We start from the raw sequence: 19368 nt of genomic DNA on the forward strand, positions 1-19368 counted from the left end.
GTTCCAATTTTCCACCCATCAGACAAAATCATCTCTCTGCCACCTTGGACTGGCGACGTGGTGCCAGCAGCAAGCTGAGCTCATGAATCCCATCCTGCATGTCCATGGTTGAAAACCCACTGTTTTGTCCACCTGTTACTGTGTCTAGTGGATTCCAAAAACATACCCTTCACAATTTCCATATTACTGTCTATAATAAAATTTAATTTTGTTTAACTATTAGTTTAGTCTGCTGTTTCCTGCTTGCGGAAAGTACAAGTTTCATTTTGCGAATACATGCATATTCATATTGCTGTTACACATCAGTTGCTCCTCTTAATCTTGTGTCAAAAAACAACAATCCTGGAAAAGATTATTCCTGTGATTCTTCATCCTCCTTGAAACATGTGCAGAGACAATAGCACAGCTCCACAAGAAGCACAAGACTGGCACAAAGACATATTAGCCATCATGATGCTGTTATCTAAGCCTATTAAATGATGGATTTGGGCCTTATTTCCCCCCCCCCCCCCCCCCCCCTCCCGTGAGCCAGTATTGAAGGAGAAGCAGGAGAATGTGTGTGTTTATTAAACCCATGTAAATTGCCGCAGCATCTGAGACTTCAGCATTTTGGCAACCAGGATAATAATGGCAAAAGAGATACACCCAGCAGAGAATCCATCGCATCCCCTCCTTGGGCATTATTATGCCTCACCAGCTCCAGCAACTCATTACCGTCATTGCACACATTCCAATGAGCCAGTGGCAAATGAGCATGCACACACACACACAATACTGTAATCTGGAGTTTCAAGGGATCAGGTGATGATTCTGCACAAAGCATAACAAACTCGCTGCATCAGACACAGATGAGAAGCACGACAATAAACCAATACTCTGAGTCAAATTCCTGCCTTTCATCATGCATAAGACATACAAGTAACATGCACACACACACCAAATCTAGTCCTCAGACACTCCACTGTTTAGAGTATGTAATTTCATCTGAAGGTAAAATGGCTGATACAAAGTAAAGTTAACTCAGCTCTAAGCACAGAATTCTAAATAAGATGTATGAGGTGCAGCCTGTATGATTTTCTTATCAGTTTATGAAACATGCAATTAGTTCAAGATGGCCTCGAGGTTTCCTGAATAACCCCATTAAAGAGAACAGTGTTAAATAGGAAAGTGCCCAAAGGCAAAAATAATGGAGTTTTCCGTTGACACGCTTTCTATTTGATGAAAGGCAATGTGTTTGCTTGGTTTTACTTCGAGCCTTCGAGATACACAGCGGTGAATGGAAAGCATTCATTTCACTTTCAGCAACAAAATAGTCCACGAGTCAAAAATGTTACCAAGCGTGTGTTAAAAGCCTCAAGTCAACTTTGATTGCCTTATCTTGGGATATAGCGAAAAAACAATGCACAATATATATTTTCGAACCTATAATTCAAACTGTGTAGCACAGGACCCGAGACATTCCTACAAACCGCAGGTTCTCCACATGGATGCATAGGATCTGCTCCAGTTTCCTCCCGCAGGCTAATAATATGGTGTAAAAGTGAGGTAATGACTCTAAATCGCCTTTTAATTGCAGGTGTTGTTGCTGGCTGGTGTGTATTGAACAACGGTTTCAAAGTGGTAAAAACTAGAAGGAGAGCTTCATGATGACCCGGTTGGATCTCGAGCACCCAGATCTGTGATCAGGAACAGAAACATGTTTATTCTTGAATCTTAGTCAGGATCAACCACATTGACAGTTTTCACCCGCAAACAGGCCTTTAGTCTGTTTGGGCATCAAGACAAGGTAATAGCAGAAAAGTCAGGTGTCAATCTGAATCTGTTCCTCCTGAAATGTCTAACCTGGTCCTGATCTGGGTCCACAGGGTGGAACAAACCTTCCAAAGAAGATCAATAGCAACGACTTGGGTGTGGGCTGAAGGAGAACTCATCCAAAGTCGGCTCATCGGGAGAGTCTACTTTGAGATGAAAGAGCTGTTGTTTCCCTCAAACAGTTTCAACAAAATGACGGCACCACGTGGAGCTGAGAGAAGGAGCTGATGCGGGAGATCTGTGGACGTAAAACACATCTGACTCAGGCCAATCGGAACAACTTTTCTGGGGAAGTCAATGGACTGAATTCTCAGCTGACCACCCTCGGTGAGATGTAGCGAGCGATTCAGACCGACCTCAAGCAACCGACACGTAACTGCCTGATCGTAATAATTCTTTTTACACGAGCATTATAAATGTTTCATCTGTACAAAGACAAAAATGCCAAGTTTTCATCACTATTTCATCTTCCACCACTGTGTATGACTCATTAAAGGCATCATCTGGTTATGCCTAATACATGAGGAAAGATTTAAATTAGTCATTAACATTAATGATTGTTGATCACTGAAGGAGTTTAAATTTGGATGAGAATGTGTTGGAATGAGTCATAGAAGCATTTTAGCTTTAAGCCAAATGAAATAGAAGAATATATTAAATTGGAGGATGGCATCTTTTTAGCTGGAAAGTAGTGTCCAAAAACATCTACCCGAAATGTTAAAACCCATGTGCAGCGCCTCCCCCCCCGCCCAGTTCAGTGACTGGGAGAGGCAACTGTCTTTTTATTAAGAGCTTAAATATAAAGCTGACAGTGCAAAAATGAGTTGTCTTCTTTTTCTTATAGTCTGATTAGACTAAGGTATACTAAAATAGTGGGATTAAAATAATGAGAAAAAATGAAAAGGTAATGCATCCTGCTTCATAGTAGAAGAAGAAAGACTGGAAACTCCAGCACCTTTAAAAAAAAAAAAAGCTATGCCATGCACAAGCACAATTTATAAATTGTTACCTACAATTTCTAAAATAGCAACAATTTACATTTAACTGCATCCGACCAAACATAGGGTGATATCTTGATGCTGCTTTTGGTCTCACAATTGAGTGATTATTCTGTTCACCCACGTGTCAGCAGAGAAAGTGTGTTTTCCTCTGAAAGCCATGATATATGCTCATTTCTCACTCTGTTTCAGTAGTATAGCTTTCAATCTGTTATTTGTGGACTAATGGCAGAGGATAATTCCCAAGCTCAACATTAGTCCCAATCAAGTCGTAGCCAAGCTGCTGTTCCGACTTGGACACACACATGCACACTGTCAAAGAAGCTGGAAATCACTCTGCACAACATCACAGAGGCCTACATAGACTGAGAGACAATATGCTGCACTATAGAACACTGATTGATTATTGTATGCAGGCTTGAAGTGTGTGATGTGAGTAAGAAACATAATCAAAGATGTTGTTATGAATGAATATGATCTGCTGATTCATGCAATGGCGATGATGGCGGTGATTGTGAGTAACATTGATGAGAGATGAACAGCTGGGCCAGTACCGACTGAATAGGGGTGACGCCGGCAAAATCTAACACCACACGCATGCACACACACGCACACACACACACACACACACACGTCTTTTGGAATGATGCACACAAGGGGGGCTGCATCATTTCTAAATGAATAAACAAATCTATTCATCTTGATATCGTTCCGCTAATGTTGGACACAAATATTCCAGTAATAGCTCATATAATGCGCTAAGACAGATGCCATTCAGACATTTGATCGATGTTTTGAATGGGAACCGGGCGTGCCTTGGGAAGATTACCAGGTTGCTACGCTGCCATGAGTCTAGTAACCGCTGACCTTGACAGCACGTCAGACAGCGGCATCCTGAAGGCGCGATTTTGATGACCGTATCATCAATCAGAGTGGCAGTGAACCAAACGCACAGGTCAGAAACCTCCAGTTGGTAGTGAATCATCACCAGAAGGCAGTGCATTAACACACACACAGGCTTACAATAGGAAAGGCCTGCAGTGTAGTCTTCTATCCTTTAAGGATAAACCAAAATGTACATTCTTATCGACGATTAATGATGTATGGAGCTCTATAGTGTTGTGGGAGATAAATCTGTCAATCAACCCCACCCACAGTCTCCCCCCCCCCCACACACACACACACAAAGTGCACATCTGTGTACACACCTGCCCACAGACGAATGTGAGAGCAGAGCAGGCCTCTTCTCACAGAGCCTGCTCTGTTTTCACCTTGAGCTTTGCTAAGATAGTTGCAGCTTCAACGGATCACCTCCTGACAGAAAAAAAAACTCAGTTGCCCACCAGCACACTCAAACAAGAGAGTGAGCATCGCAGCCTCCTTACAGCATGTAGGTCAGCCTTGCCTTTCATGAGTGCTGGTTGGGAGAAGAGGTTATTACCAGTAGATTCAAGCTCTGCTCTCCCACATTTTTTGTCTAAAACAGTATGCTTCTCCCAGCTGATGGTTTATGAAGAACCCATTCTTCTATGAAGTCATGCTCTCTGAACGCAGCAAAAAGAAAAGGACTCTGAGCTCAAAGCCATAAAAAAAGAAAGGAAAATAAACATCTTGCTCGAATCATTGATGCCATGGTGTTATATTATCATTTTCTTTTCCTAATCAAAAAAAAAAAATTCCATTGGTGCAATAATGTTTTATGTTTAACTCCTGCCAGTGAGAGTGGTATGGTCATCACAAAATGCCATATGGCCTTTAACATCAAGATAATGTTGCTGAGGATAATTTTCAAAGTAATGAAATATTGCTCTAATGGACAGACAAAACCTTAATTACATATATTAGCTAATGTTTATGACTGCTTTATGAAGGGCGGATGTGAGACAGTCGGACAGTAAGCCACAGGCTAGATCATTTTTGCAAACCTTATCCTGACATTACAGTCCAAAATGAGTTTGAGAATGCCATAACAGCACATCATAGAGTCAAATTATTTCACAGCTCTTGTCTTTCAATGCCCCACGCTGGTTCGGTTATATCGTGTATTATATTACTGTACCCCTCCTTTAGGAGCAATATATTTTCCACATGGGCTTTTTTGTCTTATAGAGCAGAGGACATAAAAGTGAACAAAAAGACTCTTGCAGGAATTATAACCATAATTTCTACTCACAATTATTGTAATTTAATCCGAAATGATGGCCGTTTAGTCATTTAATACATGATATAATGCCACACGATTTTTTTTAAAGCTCTTGATTAGCTGCTGCAGACACTGCTGAGACTGACAATCCAATGAAGCGAAATGTATTTCATGTGATGATGGCCATTCATCGTTATCATTAGATAACATACAAAAATTAACCATTTCTGGAGGCATTGCAAATACCTGAGACCTTTTCTCACAAAGCACTGAAGCGAATACCAAGCAGGAGCAGTTGCTTTGTACGTGGGTGACACAAGAGGGGAGGGAGGCAGTGCAAACATTTGACATATTGAATGTATAATATTTGACAGAGGTCAGAATGCGTGATGTTGCATAGTCAGAGTGATTGGTAATGGAAATCAATAAAACACACACAACCACACACACACACACTCACACAGGACATGTTTATTAATAATTTTCAGTGTCCCATATCTTTCCTCAAATCCCTTTCTTTTCGACTCTAAATAAGCCATAGAAATGTGAAATAACAGAAATAGTTACATTATTATGTTAAAATAAGCGTTTTTCCAGTTCCTGGAACTGGCTGATCGCTGTCATTCTCCTTTCTCATTCCTCTTTCTGTCAGACAGTGAACAGGGCTGGAACAAGTCTGCAGCTGGAGTGATGATTGATGAAACGCCTTCTCTGCTGACGCACGGCTACACTTTTCAGCACTAATTGGGCAACACTGCAAACTCTATTGGCAGGATATGCTGGGTCCAGGTCTAAGCAAAACAACAACTCAGATAAGGTATACTGTTGATGAAGCGCTGACCTCAAGCCCTGTGTAGCGTGGCAGTGGGTCCTGTTTACTGTGTAGACTAGAGCACATCTGGCACGAGGGTGGCCACCAATAGCTTTAAATAATAATGGAAACTGAGAGGTACCTGTTCAGAGCAGTACAGCTCTCTAAAGCTACCTGCGAAAGAGCATCTGTGTGCACGGAATACATTATGAATGGGACTCCACGCTATGACAATGCAAAGAGCAATGCACTACATACCAAAGCCACTTCATATTCCCCAGGATTACATTGTGGGCCAAGGTGCTACCTGCAGCTCGCACTGTTTGTTTCTCCTGACTTCGAGGGTGACTTACATAAGTTATGATATGCGTATAATGCATTTATGAAGATGGATATTAACTGACACAATTTAGATTAAGTGTGGCGCTCAAGGACACATCGGCAGTATCCCCTGCGCTTGTGTATGAACTGACAATTTCGGGATCATTAATCTATTTTAGGGCTCAGACGGTTACAGCAGAGTAAACAGAAGGCCAGTGTCCTTTAGAAAGATTTGCCAAACAGCAGAACCTGTTCAGATCATGAATTCATCCACAATGTCCTGTAACGCAGGCAAAGGCAATTACTATGCTTGCAAGCCATATGGCTGGGAAGACATCGCTGAACAGTTAGCAGCTTATGGGTTCAAAATTGTTTGTGCGCGCTGAAGCGTGACTGATCCGTCCAATTGGCGAGAACATTGTGTAAAAAAAAAAAGCTTTCTGAATAAATATACATGATGTGCCACTAAATCTGATTATGGCGTGGAAACAAGTCGAAAGAGCCATTACTGTCATTCTGCTCGCCACAAACTCAATCGATTGTCTGCTTTATTAGCAAACCCTAACAAAATGCTTCGTTGTTTTTTTTTTTATCCATTTCTATTTAATTTTCTGTCTCGCCCTTTTTTTCTTCCTGGAATTCTCCTCCTTTTATTTGGTGCTTTTATCCCTATTTAATTGTTTGTGTTAAAGTGTCTCTGGGCCCCCAGACTGTATAATTTGGACCTGTCACTTCCTCAGTGGCAGAGTAAACCAGGAGAAGCTTCAGTGTGTCACATCCAGGAGAAAATGATAAGAATTTAGATCAAGGAGGGGGGTGGAGATGATATGGACAGAAGCCTTTGAGTTTAGTTTCTGTCTGGCTTCAAAGAAGGTACTTCTGAGGGTAAACTTGGAACTTCAGGTATCCAACTTGCCTTACTCGTAGTTGCTAAGCAGTTTCTTAAACCATTTATGTAAGCTTACAGCATTGTTCTTCTTATGTTTCTCTACAAAGAAATGCTTGCATGAATTATTCATGCATGCAGCTATATACAGTATCTCCCTATTATTAAGGCCGAGATCAAAAATATATTCCATCCGTGGAATAATCAAGCCAGTAAAGCAGCAGCTGAGTTGCACATTCTGGCTGATTACTGGGAAATAAAAGTCAATTTGGAGGAATGGAAAAATATCCATAAGACGTTAGCAGCTGTAAGAGAGGAAACTGTAAATGAAATGCGTGAGATAAAATAATGCACTGTATGTCAGCCATCCCTGTAGCGTCACACTGCTTCTGTGAAGAACACACCACTATGGGGTTGCATATACAGTTAAACAGACTGTTAGACATTCAAGAAGAATATGCACTATGTTACCAGCTGCTCTTTGCACTAACTGTCCAAAACATTTATTTTTGCAAATGCCTACACTGTTATAGTATTCAAACCAACTGCAAACACTCTGTCAACCCAACTTCTGTGTCAAGTGTTAGGTTTTTGGAAACATTTTAATCAAATATGTTATGCTGTACTAATCTAAGGTGTTTTAACTAATGTACTACATTCCTCTGATTCGACTCAGGGCAGAATCTTATTTTGTTTTCTAAAGAGTTCTGAATTAGAGCATATGGACTCCCATGAATACATACTGCCTGGAGACGGGCCAACAATTCTCTCTAAGTGATGGAAATTGCTTCCTTAGTCAAGATGACATCATGGCCATTCATGAAACTGTCATCTACCTATCAATACATCGTCCTTTTATATTTTGGATTATTGCACAATCAAATCTTGACATATGCAATTACTTACCTTTGTTTGCGAGACCACACTATCGCTGTGCTGAAACAATTTATTCTGCAAAAGCAGCTGTGATTGTCAATACAATATGTCTGCGTCTAAACCCGCTTTGTAATGACGACAGTGGGGGAACATGTTTGTAGTTCTGTTCTCTACCAACCAGATCTGTTTGCTGTTGCCACATTTTATATTTTCCATGTCAGTTTTCTATATATGAAAGGATCCAGGTAAGTATAGTCAGCTAAAGCACATAAAACACAAAGGATGTCTCTGTTAACATGGCTGCAAACAGCTACTAGCTCTCCTCAAACCATTTACAAAACGGATTTGCTTCGCAGTCTCGGTTTGACCAGTGTCGAGTAATTTGAGTCTCCTGTGACTTCTTTTTCTGTTGCACAGTAACGTGTGACATGCTCAGGTTAACTTTAACCTGTGGAAAAGCTATAGAACTCATGCTGATCTAAAGGCATTTCTAAAGGTGATTTTGTTTAACAAAAGGGAGATACCTAAAAATACCAGTGGAGAACAGAAATATCCATGGGTTCCAGAGCGACTGTAAACTTAATCATCTATGAATGGCCATGCTGGCCTGTCATGGAAGACACTGTTGTTTATCAGGTGGTTGTTTTAGATGTCAGCACATTTGATGGAAAAAATTGGAAAACAATCCAAAAATCATTGTGAAAGCAGTAATTTCTTTAAAGCGCTGTGTCAAGGACAGTCACCCATCCCTGCACTTCTGTGCTGCTGCACACTGGCATCAGCATTATCACGACATAATAAAGCAGTCGGCGCTGATATTCCCTGAAGCGAGCCAGCACATATCACCGGATCGAGCACCTGTTTTCACATGAAGCTCTTCCATGCGATGGCAGATATGGAGCACAAAAAAGCAAAGAGTACGCCTCACCAACGCGGCACTGAAGATTTATTTATTTATTTGTACTCATTGAATGGCCCTAAGGTGGTCGTGAAGAAAAAAACAAGATGACAGGATTATCCTCACCGGGTTTTAAAAAGTCTACTCATTATAGCCACTGATCTGTTACAAATAAGGATAAATATTCTGAAAGGAAAATGTCGCTCGCACAACACAGGGATGAATGGAGCGGGGGGGGTTAGTGTGTTGCAATAAAAAACGCTGTCTGGATTAAGGTTTTCAGAAGACAGACGAGACCCACGCACTTCCACTTACGGTAAGACAACTGGATGTTATAGAGATTGCAGGACGTATAATAGCTTGAAACATGCACCAGGTACATTCTCTTCTGTGGCGCCTGACTGCATCTCTTCGGTTTACTGTTAAGAAATCAAATTTTAACAGCAACGACTGTTATGGACACCTGAAATGTCATAGGTATATAGCTCAAGAGCCGGATCCTAATTAGCTTTGAGCTGGAATTCCCCTTTTCATATTGCTCGCTGTCTACAATAAAGAGGCGAGAGAGAGACCCAGACTGTACTACAGAGAACATGGTTAATTTTATGTTCTATAAAGCTGACTGAGCTAAGTTAGATGTCATTAAAGAGCATAGTAAAAGCATCTCTGGAGAGACATTGTAGCCCTTTTTCACAGAGCTTCTCATTTAGCGGCATCACTGTTAACGCAGCCAAGATGATGAATGAAGTAATGTTTGCAAGTTTTGCTCAGGGTATGCATGATCGTGTTCAGGGCCTCGCTCTTGATGATCATCGGTCACGAATATCAGCAAACTGGAGCCCAAACCTGCGATTACCAGCCACAACACAGTATTATGTGCTTCTTCTTTTTAATATATTGGTATCTAACTCTATTGCATCAATGAATGCCCCCATTTCAAATTCTAACTCGTCTATTTCGACCTGTCTCAGACACCATTTATTTCCCTGTGTTATGGTCAATACACAAAGTTATTTAGTTAATAAACATCATGCTATTCATGCAATCATCCAAAATTGACTGACAGGTGGATTGATGAGGATTTCACTCAGCAGAAAAAAAAATCACCCTCCCAGCACAAGTATCATCTGTAATAAAACATGTTTTTGAACGTAAACATCTTCATCCTCGGTCTGGGATAGGTGCATCCCGAGCTTACTATTTTTTTATTTTCCAGTCTCAGCTTTATTGTGATTCCTTTGATTGAAAACAATTCTTCAATTGCTATATGAATGAATATTCCACAGAACAGAACACAGAGCTAAGCTAATAGGATAAGACCAATCACTAAAGCCAGGGCAAACTCGAGTATTTACCAAGAATGACAGACAGCTTTGTCCGTTACCCAGGAGCAACTGATCCCTCCTGAATTAGCTGTTTACCTTTGCATGCAATTAAAGGACAGAAATGCAGAAAGAACGAAAGGAGTGGGAGTGTCACAAATGTGTGGAGACATCATCATCAAATTATGAATAGCTAAACAAAGTAAGCCAAGCAGCCTAAAATTAGAATACTGATGAGTGTCATATTCATACTTCCGTTGATGAATTCATTGTTAAATGTTAGCAGAGGGTCTGAGACGGTCTGCCAGCCATGGTGGGACAAAACCTGATAGCCTGTTAGTGTCAAAGCTTCCCTCTAGTCTATGCAAAGACAGAATCATGTTCCTTTTCCAACAACTGTGATCCCAAACTGAACTAGTATCTATTAATTGTTATATTACTAAACATTGTGTTAAACAATACAGGCCAGGGGCCATTTCAGCAGCACTACTCATGACTGATGTTTAAGCTGAAGGGACTGTTAGAGACTAAAAGCAACTGGCTCAATCTGCAAGCGGTTACCAATTTGTGCCATATATGTGGAATAAAGCATAAATGCATTGCTATGGATGTGCACACCAAGCATCTAATAGGGGCATCTGTCTTTGGTCAATCACTGTCCTAAAAGTTTTTCAATGAAATATTCCTGTAAAACAGCACCAGATAATAAACCTTTAATTTGTGTGCAGCGTGACAGTTCTGTTACCGGGTTACTTTAATTCCTGACCCCACTGGAAAGAAAAGGTAGCATTATTCTGACTGATATTGATTTGGTCCACTGCATCTTTCTCAATTTACTAACAATTACCAATGCAGACTATCCAATTACTCGGCTCCAATAAACATTTATAGCATTCTGAAATCCACATACTCATTATACAGAGAGAGAGAGAGAGATAAATAGAGACAGAGCGAGCGAATGGAAAGAGAGGGAAAGAAAGCGCGAAACCAACAACCGGCTCAAATCAACACTTTGGCCATGCCAAAATAAAACCAAATTAATAATGACAATATGTCTTTGTTTATTTTTGACATTAGTAAAAAGCACTGGCAATTTCTTCTTCATTCAAATCTGAGTGAAGCAAAATATATCATCAGTCATCAGAGACATGACCAATTTTTGATTAAAGGAACTTTGGCATCCAGTAAGTAATTGAAATGTATTTCATCTTTAAGAATCCAATTAAATAATTAATCCCATGCAATCGTTCAGTTACATTAAAAACTTTAATTTAACTGTGTACATTTTTGTGTAAAAAAAAGAAAAAAGGAAATTTGAATGGCAATTGAAAACCAACGATTAATGTCACTAAATGCCAGAAAAACAGCCTGAAAAAGAGGTGAGATCTCTCTGAAATGGTCGAAGTCAGTGAAGGTCATCGCCCCTGATAGCCAGATTTCAGCACTTCAGGCTATTCTTTTTCTCACGTGATTAAACTGTTTACTGGTAGCCCCTGTAGTCCCAGACCATGGTCACACTTTAAGATCAACCCGTCCCTGCCCACAGAAAGCCTCTCCTCCTGATGATCCAGCCACAAACATTGATTAGAAATGCTCTTAAAACACTCTGGATTAGATTTGATGAGATAAGGAGATTGTCGTCGGTCGCGCGTCATTGCATAAGGGGACCGACTTCTGACTGAACAGAGCCAAAATTCAGGCATGTATGATTATGCCTACTGCAGATATTTCTGAGCAGGCAATTTTCTCATTTCCCAGAAGCTTACTGCACTGCTTGGTATGCTTCACCATCAATCAGCCTTCAAACTCACTGATGTCAGCGAGTTTTGTCTATAACCTGCTGACATGAGAGGCATAACAAGGCTTGCCCGTACATAACTAGGCCCAACTGAGGAGGCACGGATGTGATTATGCAATTCTGTCAGAACGGCACAACTAACTATTACGAAGCACAAGGAGATGATAACTAATTGATTAAAGATTTTAATTGAAGAGGCTCTGAGGAATCATTTCAGCTGTCTGTGATGAAAGACTGGAAGCAATGGCATATGATTTGGAGAAGACAAGACTGCTCGAAAATAAAATAAGATGAACGTTAAAAGAAATGCACTCTGCCGCTGTCAAGTTAATCACGTAAAATGTGATCTCCGAGAGAAAAAGACTATATATCTACAAAGTCGTGCACAGGAACAGCAAGATTTGTGAAACAGCCTATTGAGAATCAGTGCACATGTCGTCTATCTGGTTCAGCACTCTGTAAAACCTCACAACACCTGATTGAAAATATTTCCACGTAATGAATATGCTTGTAAATAACAAGTGAACAGATCACACACTCAATTTATAATGTCAGCCCTTTGCAAGACAAATTTCTGCTGATGTGAAAAAGCAGTCTCCTGGTGCAGTGGACAACCTCTCCTGTAAAATGCTTTCACGTTGCTTTAAAACCGCAAAGGAGATGTTGTTCGCTGATCATTTTGACACTTCTAACTTTTTTCACAACACAAAAACCCTGCAGAGGTGAAGTGGATGTCTTAAACTGGCTCTGAAGAAAAGCTCAATTTTGCACCCCAAGCCATTTCTCTTATTCCTGGATTTGTAGTGATTATAATAATGTTAGGAAAAGGCTTTAAAGCATAGCATGGCATCTATTCCCCTTGAAGGGTTTACCTTGAGAAAGCATTTCCATTTAGGCTGTAATTTCCCAGAACACTCAATCAATTTAGTGTTAATTGAACTGTATTACAAATAGAAACCCTTCATTTTCAGAAAGTGCAATAAATTGACTTGCCTGACAAATGACGACTATAATTGTACATTTATAGCGTGCCTGCAAATGCAAATGCATTTTTTGGCTTTTAATCCTAGTTAGCCCTACTATTTTGGATGCAACTCCTGGCCGTCAATCATGGGATGTAACTGTAAAATGTCCTCACAGCTTGTGAGAAAGCAGGGTCTGAGGTTGGCACCCTCGTATTTCTCATAACTGCAATGAAGGCTGAAGGAAGACACGGTGCAAATGTTTATTTGTTGTGAAAGCAAACACATTTAACCTTTTATTAATTATTATTATAATTATCCAGCCATATTCAGCTGACTAAAGTAACTCAAAGGCCCCTGATAGCATGAAGTACCTTTGCCTGTCTGTGGTAATGTGCTGTACTCCTCTCACACAGTAGGGTGGAATCATTGTCCACAACAAACCTGCTACACTTTATCATCATCATCATCATAGGGTTATGGTTAGGGCCCATAAGGGGAAAAAGCTCTTGTGATGTGAGTCTGATGATATAAAAAAAATAAAACAAGTAAATATACTGTTTGATTTATGCCGATAAACAGAGATAGGATGTAAAATATGCAACAGCAACACCCCACTGTACATATGGAGCTTTTTCTGAGCAGATCTGTGATATTTCTTCTCCAACTGTCGAAGTACAGACAACTCTGCAGAGAGCACATCTTTGAGATATAACTCAGGGATCACCACTGGAGAAAAATACTCTGAGTCAGGAAGTACATGCTGATCACATCATCTGAGTCTGCAGTGCAGTGTGCATGTAGCAAGGCTCAAACACAACACGTTGTCAAATGGATGGCAAAACATTTTGCTTTTTGATGAGGTTTGTGTCCAGTGTTGAATCAAATATTGTCAAGCAACCTTATATGCGTAACTTAATCGATTAAGTGTTATATGTAGATCACAAGCATCCAAGCCTACATAATTAGCCTTATAATTAATTATAATCAAAGGAAATCCCCCATAGTGTTTAATGGACTGTTCCTCTACCGCGCATCAAACCTGAGGTACAACCAATAATAACCAATATTTTCAGTGAACAGTATTTACATTTTATGTTCAGTGCTCAGGAATGGAAGTGTGGATGTCAGGTAGTTGCTGATGATCATCCAGACTTTAAACCACAAATATCAAACATGCTTGGTATACTGAACAGGCCAGCCATGATGCATTTGACAGCTGATCAGGAGGTTTAAGATAAATGCCTCACATTTTACTGTTAATAGCGGCCAAGACCTCAGAGCAGATTCTGCTGCATTGTTGGGAACAGCAAATCACGATGAAATCGTTCCAAGACTCGTGTGTTGAGCCAAGCAGTTCCAGCCACTGGCAGACAGACAAAAAAGTTAATTTTGGAGCCTGCTGGAAGATGTTAGGAAGACAGAAAAATAAAATGTGTTGATTAATTTGGCTTAGAGTAGATATTCCGTGCATCTGTTGTATGTCAAAATGAGTGCATTTCAACTTTTGCCTATTGAAGGCTACTACTAAAAGATACATTTATATACCTGATCTGTATCTATGTAGACTGATTGTAAAAAAAAAAAAAAGCATTGAATTCTCATCTAAAAGAGATTATGCTCCTTTCACAAAATGACATTTAAAATGAAATCATGACAGTTTGTGAATTTGGAGCGTACACTGTGGCGGAGGGTTAACCGGAGGCCTTAAAGGAGGCAGCGGTAATGAAAGCCCTCGTAGCCGCTGTTCTAGCATGTCACCGTGCTGGGTGATTTCAACTTTCACTAAAGGACATCGATTGCATATTCAGTGCACTCGGTTTCTCTTGGCAACAGGAAAGAGACGTCCATGATGGTATAATATTCCTGCTTTCAAGTCTTTAAAAGGAAGGGTCAGATTTTTGACATGAGACAGAATGAATTTCTCAGAAACATCCGTGCTTGGATGAATCCATGTGGACAATGGGACAATGCTCTCAAAGAAAAGCCCCCCGCCACCTCCCCCCGTAGCCATTGTTTTATTCACTCATCAAAAAAAATGAGGTCAAATGACTTGCCAAACACTTGAGCCTTGTTTCGAGGAGACCGTGGTAAACGAAGATGGGACCGCAGATCCGTGACAAGTGCTAAATCATGTTTTATGACATGTAAGAGTAAGATCATGAACATGCAGCCCAATGTTCAGGACTAGTGATGGCTGCTCCATGTCCAGCGATGAGGCTTTTCAGTGCAAATGGCTGTAGTCGCATTATGACATGAGGAAATACAGAAACTGCAGAGGGTCACAGTCAGTGACTGAGGGTCTGTGTTAAGTTCAGCAACTCTTACATTGAATTGTGCCCTCTGGATTTCAGACCCTTCTTCCTCTCTTCTAGCCCACCAGCAGGTTCACTGGGGCCGGGACACCTGGCCATTTAAACCGGGCGTGGTCTCTTGTGCTTATAGTAAATGTCAGGACCTTTCAGAGCCACAATAATAGCACAACTGAGCAAAATGATATGTGGCATCTTATCTGTCCTGGGTTTCAACAGAAAATAATAGCTCAGCTCAACCGTGTGTGGACAGAAAAGATTTTCATCAACTGCTCTGCTGACATGAGACAATGATTTTAGATTTATACGAATACCAGACTTTCAAACTAGTGACAGGTCAATTTTACACCATTAGAGAAACGAAGGTCTGTGGAGCAGCCTTTATTTTGTGGATGAGGGCCAACTGTCGGACCAAGAAACAAATGTAAGCGCATCACTGTCTTATTTCTGGCAGTACTGCCTGCAGTATTTCCAATTTACTTACTTGGTTTCTATTTTCTGCCTTTGGAGAATGTAAAATGCAGCTTCTAAAAGCACCAATTACCATACCTTTTGTCTCTAAAATTACATTATTCTACATGCATGGATTTCACACACACACACACACACAAAATAAATAAAGCTGACTGTAGCACACAGAACCAAACTAGAAAAACCGATGTACCCCAGAACAGCGCTGCATATTACTTATACCTTCGGTTTCAGCTAGATTTCAAGACTCTCTGCTGTTGAATACAGCTGCTTATCCATGTGGAAGAGGCTGCTACTGATACCGTGTGTTTCCTGACAGCATAGGAAGCTGTCTTTTCATCTGGCTGTCCCCCTTAAATTCATAGCTCTGCGACTCATTTACTGGGAAGAGACAGGGTGTGTTCAACCGAATCCAGACGACATGGAATCTGTGAGTGGATGGGGAGGAAAGGGATGGGTAGCTCCTGGAAACAATAACCTCCTGTGGAAGCTCCTATGTAGAACAATGTAGCATATGCATATATGCACTCATATAAGACACTGTAGCAGCAGCAGGACTCTTATATAAGGGGACCTTTGTTAGTGGCTGAAAATGCTTGAGGTTTTATGTAATCAAAAATGATTAAAAAAAGGTGATGACACACACACATGTGGTCCCTTTATCATTATTAAGAGGCTAAAATCATTATATTGAACTGAACCCTCTGTCCAACATGACTCAAAACTGCAGTAATGCATTGCCAATAATTGAAAAGGAGACGTAAATAAACATGTGACAGCAAACCCACCTATCAGGTGCTACTCTATCATCGAGAGGCGATGACTAATTGCATTATTGCAGGGTTAGTCAGTAATTGAGAATGCTCACATTTTTTTGGGAAACTATCAGCTCTGGGGCAGAGAAGAATTGCCCTTCTGATAGTCAGGGGTCTTGTCAATGGAGAACCCGAACAAACAGGCACTGTTGTCTACACAGAGCTCTTACATGGGTCATGCTTTAATGCTGGGCTGGCTCTTAGTATCAGTGAAGACAAAGAAAAGAGGACAAAATTAGAGGTTGCTTGTGGTTTAGAAAATTACTGGACAGAGAAGGCTTCTAGCATTTAACTGTCATGACGTCAGTGTTAGGCATTACAGAGAGGCAATTGCAGCAATTTGAATGCTTTATTGGCTGGGCTAACATGAAAGCATAGCAACAAGACAATTTGACACTGCTGGAATTCAGCCGCATGAAAAAAAGCATTGAGCAGTGGAATAGCTCCATAGTTAACTGTAAGAATAGTTAAATGAAAGCTCCTTGAAAAACATTTCCCATCAATTACATGGATTTCTAGATGACATTTCCTGAGGTGATCATCTAATGGTGGAGAGCGGTGCCTTCTTCATTGGGTGGGAGGCAACTTGTTTATTGAGTTGCTTCATAGCAAGGGGATTATCTTTGGTCCAATAAATCCTGAGGATCCAAGCAAAACTCCTGCTGTTGCACACAGCCGACCCAGATTGACACCAGGGAATTAGACAGCTCTTCTAAAAAGACAGAGGTGTAAGTCTCTTTGGCAGGACAGCCCTTGAACATTGGGGGAAGGTGGTAAAAATAGTTACCTCTTATCTGGAGCCAAAGTAAGACTATGATTGCCACAATGTTTTAATGATCCTCATAGCAGGACACTCACTTCCAAAAAGCAACTGATGAAACCATAAAATCAATTAAGCTCTTAAGCAGTCAAGTATGAGACAGCATTACTAAAAGCCGGGCCGAGTGGAAACTTCTGCAGTTAGCTGCTCTGTATGCAGGTCCACACTTTGCATCTCCTGGAGTCAACATCCAGAGGATTCATATTGAAATACATTTCAACTTGACACAGACCCTCAGCAGGCTTCCCCCTCGGCCTTTTCTCATACCCACGCTATTTGATATTGGTAAAACAAAATATTATCACAAATTCACGACCCTCCAAAAATGAGGGTTAAGGTTAACCCTAAAATAGCAGATGTTTGTAATTACAAGACAACTAAAAAAGAAAAAGTTGTATGGCGAGACTTTTAAACATTAATACATACAGGAATTAGAAATGCACTCAGAGAGCGCAGACCTCCGCCGAGCAGCTCATTCCCCTCATAATTAGATTTAGACCATTCACATGGTGATCTGGGATCTTTATACACCAACCATGAAAAGATAAAGTGAATTGGAGTTGATGTATATTTTTAAATGATTTTTGAATCTGTAAATGGGGTTTTCAAATTAACATTGAAGAGTGTTACTTACAAGATTGTTACAATGTAATATTTTTTCCCCTAACGTCATTCTGGATCCGGTCCAGCTGATATTCGGTGGTGAGATAGAGGTCCCCACCCTACACGACTCAAATTCCATAAGTATTGGTCAATAGTCAACAGAGATATTGACTGCAATGTTACCAAATATTTCAATCTGATCCATAATCCAGGATTTATTCTGGATTATTACCAAAATGTAATCATCTGTTTCTGGTAACATTTCCAACATTCAAACTTTATGAGTCGTCTTGCAGATGAAGGGACAGACAAATGCTGGCGATTACATAACCTCCGCCTCCGGAGGCAACAATGAACACATTTGTATTATTCGTGCTTAACATCCGAGACTCTTTCATGATTTTTTACCCAGACGAAGAAAATGTTCAGATTATTATAAAATCATTTGACCAAACCACGCCCCTGCCAGTTCTTGGTGTCTTTAACGGGCAGCTCCCAGTGCAGCGGGCATTCCAGTCTACGTGATGGGGGAGGACGGTTGAAGAGGATGGATGAGGATGGCGGGGGAGATAGCGCGTCATTGTCCTAACTCCATTCTGATCGACAGCGGCCACAAATACACTCGTTTTGGAACTGCGACATCCCACTGCTGCACATTCAGCCAAACCTGTCCGAACAGCACCGAAAACAGCACATTACGCGTGAAACTGCGTAAACCAACACGCATGATGGCTTTAAATTTTCACAGGACACACATGCCAGGGATTATGCTAATGTGCGGGGGATTAACCATCAGAGAGAAGCTGTAACAAATAAAATTACACTTTAGCTCAGTGAGCTGGCGCACCACAGAAAACTTTTCCATGAGCAACCTGCCGAAATGCACTTTGCGAGAGCAGCGCCGTGCGTATCGGCGCCGACTCGCCCCCAGCCAGGCGAAAACAAGCACGGGATGGAGGGATAACGGCCTATTTCGTATTCATTGTAAACGCCAAGAGATGATTCGCTCTTTAAAAGTAGTGGAAAGCCACGTTTAAGGAGCAAAAATCGGTGCGCAAAGAGTGCGCGCTCGATAAATATAAATATCTTCGTGAACTCCGCCAGTCAGAGGGAGAAAGTGAAGTTGCGTTATCTTGTTTGTTTTTTTTACCTCAGTAGAGTCGTGTCGCCTTGTCTGCTGATCACACTTTCCACCGTGGAATAGTCCACGGTTTGTCCAGCGGGCAAACAGGACGGCAGAAAGCAGCACAGGCTGAGCATCATCGCAGTAAGCCATTGGCCGGAGACGCAAGCATCCTGCACCGCGATCATTGTGTCCATCACAGCTGGATTCTGCTGCCGCTTTTCCGAAGTCTTCTCGTTGCAATAAGAAACACGGGAGAATTAAAAGAGAGAGCCTTGACGCGAGCGATGTTTTAGGACCGCACGTCTCCTCCTCCGATCCCCACAAAGAAACGCCGTGTAGTTTCCCAGATTTGTTGTGCTGGATGTGGAGCCCACTGCGCGGGGAGCTGTACTCT

General features: G+C 41.0%; 1 protein-coding gene across 1 annotated transcript in view; it reads right to left on the minus strand.

Annotated features, from left to right (window-relative positions):
- The window catches only part of LOC137912704 (neuronal growth regulator 1-like), a 102610-nt gene extending 83442 nt beyond the window's left edge, over positions 1-19168 (minus strand). Inside the window, exon 1 of the mRNA XM_068756838.1 lies at positions 18999-19168. Within this exon, the coding sequence (XP_068612939.1) occupies positions 18999-19168 (170 nt within the window). The remainder of the gene's footprint in view (positions 1-18998) is intronic.
- Positions 19169-19368: the final 200 nt, after the last annotated feature.

This window comes from Brachionichthys hirsutus, unplaced genomic scaffold, assembly GCF_040956055.1.
Source record: "Brachionichthys hirsutus isolate HB-005 unplaced genomic scaffold, CSIRO-AGI_Bhir_v1 contig_468, whole genome shotgun sequence".
NCBI lineage: Eukaryota > Metazoa > Chordata > Actinopteri > Lophiiformes > Brachionichthyidae > Brachionichthys > Brachionichthys hirsutus.